This window comes from Nothobranchius furzeri, chromosome 9, assembly GCF_043380555.1.
Source record: "Nothobranchius furzeri strain GRZ-AD chromosome 9, NfurGRZ-RIMD1, whole genome shotgun sequence".
NCBI classification, from domain to species: Eukaryota; Metazoa; Chordata; class Actinopteri; order Cyprinodontiformes; family Nothobranchiidae; genus Nothobranchius; species Nothobranchius furzeri.
Genome location: NC_091749.1, coordinates 66,538,809 through 66,548,911, shown reverse-complemented (window position 1 = coordinate 66,548,911; position 10,103 = coordinate 66,538,809). Strand labels below are relative to the sequence as shown.

Genomic DNA, 10,103 nt, shown 5'->3' with positions numbered 1-10,103 from the left:
AGGTTGCTTTGGTTTAACACTGTCCGACTTAGCCAGGTTAGCTAAATATTTATTTCAAAACTCAAATATTTATATTAAACATTAACCTTTAAACTTGTGTAGCCTATTTAGATTTTATTCTAAACATTTAGATGCTCATTTGTATTTGTGAATATTTATTTAGAACCTTTAATATTTGAAGCTTAGTTTGAGGATCGGAGCCCCATACAAAAGTTTCCAGTGATGCTTTTTGATGAAAGGGTTAAACTGGGGGTAGAAGGGGCTGGGCGGTCCTGCTGTCAGACCCAGATGAAAACCCAGAAGCGCGGTTCCGGAGGGCACCGCCGTTAGATTATCGTAATTATTGGGTTTGCTCGCTGCAGGTGGAACCGGACCTGCACCTGCTGGTCCAGAACTGAAACCCACCGCGACCACAGCGAACCCACAAACTTCCAGACCGAATCCCGAATCAGCTCAGCTGAGGTGCGGCTTCACCATGAGCGCAGGCACGCGCTCGGTTCCGGTTCTGACCGCTGACGAACCGCTCGGTTCCGTCTGGAGAGCTGAAAGAGGACCGCGCGCGTGGACGGGCAGCAGCGGAGCACCTGAGCCCTGAAAGGTGAGCGAACTTTAAAGAACAATCTGGGCCCGAACTTTTCCAGTCAGATGGAGCGGAACCTCTCAGGAGAACCAGAGGATTTTTGTCACTTTAACACGCTTTAACAGAACCGAACCTGCTCCGAACCTTCAGCTTCTCCAGAACCAACATGGTTATAAAGTTTCATTTATGGGTCAGAGTCAGACGGTTTAATGAACGGTTCCGTTGGAGCGGGTTTTAATTCTGAAAATATTTTATGTGAAGTCGAACCTGAACAGAATCCTGGGTCCGGTTCTAGGGTCGCTGGTGTTACTGGATCCATCTGCTGGAGGAAGAAGGAACCAGAATTATGCTTTTATTTTGAATGACACGGTTTATTATAAAATATCAAATAATAATCAGAGCTAACTCTGGTCCTGGTTCTGATCCAGCTCTCAGATCCAGGACCCAGAGCAGGTCCAAATCCTGGACCTGGTCTAGGTTTAGTCACCTGATCGCCAGCTGATGGGATGGCTGACGGAAGGGTTTGGGACCAACTCTAGTGCAGAGGAAACATTCAAACAAGTCGGAAAAGGGTAGAATGCCTTCTCCGGGTCAGGGACGAGGTCCTGACCCGAGTGGAGGAGTTAACGTATCTCAGGGTCTTGTTCACAAGTGAGGGAAAGCTGGAGCGTGAGACTGACAGGCGGATTGGTGCTGCGTCTGCAGTGATGCGGGCGTTGTACCGGTCTGTTGTGGTGAAGAGAGAGCTGAGTCAGAAGGCGAAGCTCTCGATTTACCGGTCGATCTACGTTCCTACCCTCACCTATGGTCACGAGCTTTGGGTAATGACCGAAAGAACGAGATCGCGGATACAAGCGGCCGAAATGAGTTTTCTCCGAAGAGTGGCTGGGCTCTCCCTTAGAGATAGTGTGATAAGCTCCATCATCCGGGAGGGGCTCAGAGTAGATCCGCGGCTCCTCCACATGGAGAGGTGTCAGTTGAGATGGCTCAGGCATCTGGTTAGGGTGCCTCCTGGACGCCTCCCTGGTGAGGTTTTTCAGGCTTGTCTAACTGGGAGGAGACCCAAGGAAAGACCCAGGACACGCTGGAGGGACTATGTCTCTCACCTGGCCAGGGAACACTTTGAGGTTCCCCTGGATGAGCTGGCCCAAGTAGCTGGGGAGAGGGAAGTCTGAGTCTCTCGGATTAAGCTGTTGCCCCCGCGACCCGACTCTGGATAAGCAGAAGAAAATGGATGGATGGATGGATGGATGGACAGACATTCACATTTTGTTCTGAATCAGCTGTTTTCAGGTGGTGATGACTAACTAGTTGTCTTTGTTGTCTAGTTGGATCACCAGAGTTGACCATCCAGTCCCTGGACTCTGCTGGACCCACGGTAACTTTTCCCATCCTGGTTCTGGTCCTGCTGCCAGAATGCCCATCATCAGTAACACCAACCACGACTTCAGCACCTACTCCATCAGCAGCGATGACAGCAGCCTGGATCGCTTCTTCACCGAGATCCCAGAGACCGAGACCCTAAAGGGGGTCTACTACCAGCGAGCCCAGCGGTTCCGTGATCCCAAGGCCTCCTGCATGGTGGACCACACCCTACAGGTCCTCATTAATGTTGGGGGGAACCGCTACACCTTCCCCTGGAGCACCTTGGAGCAGTTTCCCCAGAGCCGGCTGGGTCGCCTGCGCTTCTGCACCACACCTGAAGAGATCGCCCGACTTTGCGACGACTACGATGAGACGTGTCGGGAGTTCTTCTTCGACCGGAACCCTACAGCCTTCAGGGTCATCCTCAACTTCCTGGCTGCAGGAAAACTGCGTCTTCTCCGGGAGCTGTGTGCCGTCTCTCTGCACGACGAGTTGGACTACTGGGGTGTGGACCCGGGTCACATGGAGCGGTGCTGTCGGCGCCGCATGATCACCCGCGTGGATGAGGTAGTGGAGCGCGAGCGGAAGGAAGAGGAGTGGAGGAAGAAGAGGATGATGCTAAAGAAAAGACCAGCACAGACTGAGAAGGGGTACCGCAGGCTGGTGTCGATGCTGCGGGAGGTGATGGAGAACCCCCACTCCGGTTTGGCCGGGAAGATGTTCGCCTGCCTGTCCATCATCATGGTTCTGGTCACCGTCATCAGTCTGTGCATCAGCACCATGCCGGACCTCAGAGATGAGGAGAACAGGGTCAGTACGAAGCCTTTCCTCTTCCTGTTAGTAATTATGGGATGTTCCACCTTAAACAACAGCTCACCTGTAACAACCAACCTGGTTCTAATTCACACAGGAAATGGTTTTGTTCCAGTTTGCAGGGATCTGGGCTGGGAGGGCGAGACACCATCTGACCAGTTTTCTTTTTAGTTCTTTGTGTTCAGATCACAGAGCTTAAGATATCACAATCAGAGTTCTGGTACTGCCAGGATGAGACTCTGAGACTTCCATGTGTGAGGTCCTGGTTCTGGTCCTGGTTCCAGAGCAGGAGTTCTGGTGTTTTTTAGCTGGGTGAATGTAGGATGGAGGAGAAACAGACTAACGGATAAGGGCTTCCTCTGATCTAGTCTCTGCTGGTGAAGAAGATGACACGTTTTTAGCCTGTGACATGGACAACGATGTTGTCCTACTATTGCTGGACTTATCTGCAGCTTTCGATACAGTCGACCACGAAGTCCTTCTGGACAGACTACAGCATTGGGTGGGGATAACTGGGCAGGCCCTCCAATGGCTTCGCTCCTACCTTCAAGACAGGACATTTAGTGTTCAGATGGGTGAGGTGACATCACCCAGCGTGAAACTTCGTTGGGGTGTGCCACAGGGCTCTGTCCTTGGTCCTCTCCTATTTGCTTCCTCTTGGAGTCCTCCTTCGCCAGCATAATATGAAATTTCATTTTTTTTGCTGATGACTGCCAGATCTATCTCCCTCTTCGACGTGGGGAGGATAGATCTGTTTCTCCTTTACTGGATTGTTTGAAGGACATAAAATGTTGGATGGCTTCTAATTTTTTGCACCTAAATGAGAGCAAAACGGAAGTCATAATACTTAGTCCTGGCAGAAGAAATAGCTCTGGTGCTGATATTGACCTTGGCCCATTGACCCCCTATGAAAAGAAAATGGTCAGTAATTTGGGGATTAAAATCGACTCATCACTTAATTTTGACACTCATGTAAATACAGTGGTGAGGTCCTGTTTCTTTAACCTGAAAAGACTATCCAGGATCAGGCCTCTGCTGTCCAGAGCTCATCTGGAATCTGTGTTGCATGCCTTCGTCCTGTCCCGGCTGGACTACTGCAACGCTCTGTATGCTGGTCTGGCCCAGTGCACGGTTGCACGGCTCCAGTTTGTGCAGAACTCTGTGGCTAGGTTCCTGACAGGTACTAGATGTCGAGAGCACATTACTCCAGTGCTGGATGCTCTGCACTGGCTCCCGGTAAAATATCGAGCTAAGTTTAAAATCTTACCTCTCGTTTACCATGTTTAGACAGTACACTGCTGTCTGTTTCTCCGTGGTCCCACAAGTCACAAACTATGTCAGAGACTAAAATAAAAGCATGTTGAATAAAAGAGTCAAACAGTGCTGAGTGCTCCTAATCAAAACTTTGATTTAGTCGTATTTGTCTTACATTTAGGACAGATCAGCTGACTGAAGGATTCAGAGGATTTTTGCGTCCAAACAGCTGATGATGGGATGACAAGCAGGGTTTGAGCAGATGTTTTTGTCTGCTCAAGCCAGTCCTTTAAAAACAAACTAAACATTTCATTTTAATTACTGTCAAATATGTGAGAAGCAAGGAACCGTTCTGTGATTGAAGCAGGTTGGTTTGGTGTTGAGGAATAGAGCTAAGAGGATTCAGGACCACAGAGAAGGTTTAGGGTCTTAGTGAAGCAAAATCTGGATGGATGAAGTTACCAAGATAAAGCACCACAGTAATGTGTGATGCTGTACGTCCTCCTGTCTCTATGGTAACAGATGCTTTACAGGCTCCTGCATCTGTCTCCATGGGAACAGAGGCTGTATACAGTCCTGTCTCTAAACCCTCCTGTCTCCATGGTAACAGATGCTTTACACTCTCCTGTCTCCGTCTCTATGGTAACAGATGCTATACACCCTCCTGTCTCCATGGTAACAGATGCTTTACACTCTCCTGTCTCTGTCTCCATGGTAACAGATGCTATACACCCTCCTGTCTCCATGGTAACAGATGCTTTACACTCTCCTGTCTCCGTCTCCATGGTAATATAGGCTGTACACATGCATGTCTCTGTGTAAAAGAAGCTGTACATGTTCCTGTCTCTGTCTCCATGGTAACAGAGGATGTACACATATTGAGCTGTGGATCAGGTTCAGCCGTAGATCGAGTATGAAAGCAGCTCTTCCGGACCCATCAAGCCTCTTGCAAAAATCCAAATAATAATGGACTGAAAGACTCTCTTGTGCCTGTCAGAAGGAAACAGCTGTTTGACTTTCACTGAGAAGAATCCTGATGAGAGAAATCTCAACAGAACTGGTTCTAATAGAGCAGAAACAGTGTGATGATCAGGATTTTTCCTGTTTTACTCCGAAGTCCCTCTAACTAAAATCAGAACCCTCCAAATTATGTCCTTTGAATCTGCACGTATATATGCACTGGTATTAATTATGAAATTTAGCTTTCTAAAATTTACTTCAAGGCAGAAGATTCTCCTTTGATTTATATTTAGAAATATTTAAACCAGATGCTTCTAGGAGCAGCAGCTAAAGATATTTAACACCAAGTTACAGCTCAAGCAGACGTAGATATCTCAAAAATCATCGGTTAGTGTCGTGATGTGTCTGGTCCAGTTGGTCTGGGACTAAAGATGTGTTTGGAAGGTAAATGCTTAGGACAAAAATAAATCTGATTACGTGTGTGTGTGTGTGTGTGTGTGTGTGTGTGTGTGTGTGTGTGTGTGTGTGTGTGTGTGTGTGTGTGTGTGTGTGTGTCTGCAGGGCGAGTGCTCCCTGAAGTGCCACAACATGTTTGTGGTAGAGTCCATCTGCGTGGCCTGGTTCACTCTGGAGTTCCTACTGAGGTTTGTCAACGCTCCGAGCAAGCTAGCCTTTGCTCGCGGCCCACTCAACATCATTGACGCCATCGCCATCCTGCCATACTACGTGTCCTTGGTGCTGGACGTTGGTGATGAGTCGCAGGAGGATGTGGTCATGGGGGCCGGCAGAGGCTACCTGGATAAGCTGAGTCTGATCCTGCGGTTGCTGCGGGCACTGCGCATCCTCTACGTGATGCGGCTGGCTCGCCACTCTCTGGGCCTGCAGACCCTGGGGGTGACCATGCAGCGCAGCATGAGGGAGTTCGGCCTACTGCTGCTCTTCGTCTGCGTTGCCGTGACCCTCTACTCACCATTGGTCCACCTGGTGGAGAGCGAACTGGCACCATTCGCCGCCATAAACCCCCACCACAGATTCAGCAGCATCCCGGCCTCCTACTGGTGGGCCATCATCTCCATGACAACGGTGGGCTATGGGGACATGGTACCACGCAGCATCCCCGGACAGATGGTGGCGCTCTTTAGCATCCTTAGTGGTATCCTCATTATGGCGTTCCCCGCCACCTCCATCTTCCACACCTTCTCCCGCTCGTACCAGGAGCTGAAGCAGGAGTACAAGCGGGTGTGGAAGCAGGAGCAACACGAGGAGGCGCACCAGTCAGAGTTCACATCTGAAATAAAGGAGGAAAACCACATTCCCAACAAGACAGATCCGTCTAGACCTCCTGCCACGGCTTTCTGATGTCAGAACCAAGACTTGTTCCTCTAAAGGTCCATTCAGACTTTAAAAGCGGAGATGAGATGTTACCTTTCTGTCCGTTTCTTGTTCTGGAGTCTTCCTCTGAAATCTTCCAGCTGATTAGTCCTCCATGGTCTTCGTCTCATTCTGTTCTTCACTGACCCCTCATCAGGTTTCTGCTCTTACCTGGACAGCTGTTTGGACTCATGCTGGTGTTGTCACCTCCTGCTGGTTGGTGATTCTGGTTGGGTTCGGTTGGGATAGGTGGGGTCATGTGATGTTTTCCACATGTTTCCAAACTGGTGGTGAATTATTAGATTTACTAGTTTTCTCTTGACTGGAACCATGTAAACCTCACGCAACAAGAAACGTCCGTATCAGACTGTTTTTGTTGATCCAGATGAAATAAAAGCTGCTCAATCCATCTGGTGTCTTCTTAACCTGCTTCTGATTTTCCTGTCTGAACCTTTAAATCCACACACAGTTTAATAATCAGGTCCTCCGTTTGTCCTGAAACACGGTAAAATGTTAGTTGTTGTTTCTGTAGACTCAGAGATGCCAAATATTCCCCGAATCTGGTTGTTTAGGTGTTTTTACGGCAAAAGTTTTCATTTAGACAAAAATATTCCCCCAGAACAAAAAATTAAAGCTTGCTTGTATGAATGTGTAGCTGCTACTGCCCCCTAGCGATCAGGTTGGAGACCACAACCAGAAGCAAAGCTATACAATGAGTACAAATCTGTTTTTGGAGTTTTAATTATCATCCAAAAACAGGAGATGTTTGAAACACTTCAGTTATATATCAGTTATATATCATCTGAATTAAGAGGATGCGAGTATCAACTTATCACTTTGTTCAGCATCTGTGATGAGGCTGGCTAACCGCTGTAAAGGAGACCGTTCTTACCTGCTTATGTCATGGTCTGTGTCGGCGTCTCATCTCATGTGTCTCCTTTTGTCCTCCATTTGTTCTGTAGGTGCTTCTTTTGTTGTCCTCTAGCGCTTTCATGTGTCATGTCTGTGTCTCTATATGGCGTCTTCTGTTTGCAGACCTTTTTATCATCCCCTCAGGTCCAGTGTTCATTTAGTTATCCTCTGTGCCCCAAGTTGCAGCTCCAGCCTCTTTGTCCCCAGTTGTGAGTGATGGTGTGTGCGTGTGTTAATCCTTCCCGCAGCCTTTAGGTTCAGTTTTGTGTTTTAGAGTTTATTTGGCCCTCCTCTGTTTCTGTTTGCCCATTTTGATTATTAGGTTCACCTGTCTTCCCTCCAGCTCACTCCACACACCTGCCGCCATTTTCCCTAATCACTTCTCCCTGTGTATATAAACTCTGTCTTGTCTGTGTACGGTGTCGGTTCATTGTTGTTGTTTGTCAGCGGTGGTTTGGTGTTCTTGTCAGTCTCGTCTCATTCCTGTTCCTAGCTTCCAGTGTTTCCAGTGTTTTTTTTAGTTCTCTTGTGCTTTTGAGGACTCAGTTCAGATTTTTTTGGGATTTTTGATTCCCTGCCTTTGGATTACTACCTTAATAAAGGATTTTTACTTTATCCTCCACCTCTGCCTCGTTCATCTGGTATCTGCATCTTGGGTCCTAAAACATCCTCCTACACCAACCCTTGACAGCTCAGGTCTGCCTCAAACTTGACAAAATGGAAGAAGACTCTCTGCACAAATAAAAACCCTTTATTACAAAGTAATAAAACAGATTATTTCATTTCAAATGTTGGATAATGAAACAGCTCTGAATAACAAACATGTTATTTTATAACAGATGTGACCCACGTGTCTTCCCAGCAACAGAGCGGGAACAAATCTGGTTAATTGGAGGTTTCCTCACCTTTTGTTGATATATCAGAATGTTTAAATATAAGATATTTTGAAAATGCATCGGGTGCTCTCTCTCCATGTCAGAGGAATATTCAGCCTGACTATCTGAATAAGAGCTCAAATAAAAGAAAACAAATGAACATAATGGAAAACCTGTTTGTAATCACAGAAGAAGAGTTATGTTGCATTCCAGTTGTTCTTGGAAGTTTGAATTTCTGAGTACCAAGCTGGAAAAACGTACTTGAAGCCCACCAATCCAGATCTCCAAATTAAACATGGCTTCCTTGTGGAGAGTTGTGATGCTGCAGTGATACACTTTTTATTTAGGCCTCTGCTGGTTTTCTTCAGCCCAGTCCAACCAGTCATGATGCTGCAGACACGTCATCTTGCCGACAGTGGCCCATGAGATCATATTGCATCAGTTTCATAACTGTTAGACCGATCAGCGATCAAGAAGAGATGATGTAGTACGTTTTATGGACATCTGTCGTGTTCTGGTTTAGTTTCCTGACCCAGGACATTCAGAATCACTCACTGAGATTGGATAAAAGGGTAGAACATTATTTATTAGAAAAGGGTAACTGAAGGAGCGCCGTCAACATGAGGGGAGGGTCCGAGTGAGGTTGAAGTGTGGAGTTGAGCAGGGAATTAACGGAAGACGAGGAGGGTGGTTAGGCCTGAAGTGAGGGTCGAGCTCGAGAGGAGAATCCAGATGAGAGAAGGTGAGAGCGGGTCAGTCAGGTTGAGCGGGGAGACGTGGTCCAGTGATAATCCGTGGTTATGGCTGACGAGGTGGTGATGGCGAGTGTGGCAAGGTGGATAAACGAGGGCCTGGGCGGGATTCGACCCCCAGACTCCCGGGTGAGAGTCATACGTTCTAACCAGTCAGCCAAAGGAACATCCCCTTGGCCAAGTAGCCAGGGTGCATGATCAATCGGGACATTGTGACAGGACACTCACACTGCCACACGAGGATAGCTGAAGACAGGGAACAGGAATTACAAATGTACTAAAGCTCAAGACAAGTGCAAGATTTCTAAATTCGAGAGTTGGCTTTGTGATCTCAGGTTGGAGCAATCATCCGGCGAGGTGATGTCGTCTCCCTGCTCCTTTCACACACCAACGGGTAGATGACAGATTGGCTGCAGCTGCCCGCTCCTCTGTGCCACTCACCTGTAATTAAGCTCTCAGAGGTCATGAGTGAACCATTCACCTCAGACCATGACACATCTAATAAATTCTGTTCTATTTAGGCAAGGCAAGGCAGCTTTATTTATAGAGCACATTTCAAACACAGAGGCAATTCAATGTGCTTTACAATTATCAGGACATGACATGAAAACAACATAAAAACACTAATTAAAATACACACAAATGGAATTACAGTTTAGAGCTAAAGGGGAAGACAAAGGTACAGCGCAGGTTACAGTGGTGACGACGCATGATAAGAAACAAGTCATTTAAAGGCTGATGAGGGGTTTTAGTTTTGTTTTAAACAACACTAGGGTTGGGGCAGATCTGAGGTCAAGGGGAAGCTGATTCCATATGTGAGAAGTAGTAACTAAATGCATCTCCACCATGTTTGGTTCTGACCCGTGGTTCTACCAGCTGATTGTTTCCAAGGGATCTCATGGCCCTGTTGGGTGTATATACAGGAATGAGATCTGACATGTGTTTTGGTCCCATGCTATTGGATGATTTATAAACTAGTAGGAGAACTTTGAAATCTATTCTGTGGTTTACTGGTAACCAGTGTAGGGATCTGAACAGGAGTGATGTGCTCCGTTCTCTTAGTTCTTGTTAAGACTCTAGCAGCAGCATTCTGAACAAGCTGATGTTGCTTCACAGCTTTTTTGGGAAGACCGGTTAGGAGACCATTGCGGTAGTCCATTAATAATCACTACACGGCGGTTGTTCTGACATCTAAATCATCTCAGATTCCAGCGTCTCTCT

At 47.2% G+C, this 10,103-nt stretch overlaps 1 protein-coding gene across 1 annotated transcript; it reads left to right on the top strand.

Annotated features, from left to right (window-relative positions):
- Window positions 1-261: 261 nt before the first annotated feature.
- LOC107381528 (voltage-gated potassium channel regulatory subunit KCNG1) lies at window positions 262-6,752 on the top strand. Its single transcript, XM_015953248.3, has 3 exons — window positions 262-598; window positions 1,909-2,755; window positions 5,534-6,752. The coding sequence occupies exons 2-3, from the start codon at window positions 1,997-1,999 to the stop codon at window positions 6,329-6,331; spliced, it is 1,557 nt and encodes a 518-aa protein (XP_015808734.2). The 5' UTR covers window positions 262-598; window positions 1,909-1,996; the 3' UTR covers window positions 6,332-6,752.
- Window positions 6,753-10,103: the final 3,351 nt, after the last annotated feature.

Coding starts and splice junctions, on each gene's coding strand:
- LOC107381528 (XM_015953248.3), top strand. CDS start 1,997: ATGCCCATCATCAGTAACACCAACCACGACTTCAGCACCTACTCCATC. Junction 2,756..5,533: donor TCAGAGATGAGGAGAACAGG/GTCAGTACGAAG, acceptor GTGTGTCTGCAG/GGCGAGTGCTCCCTGAAGTG.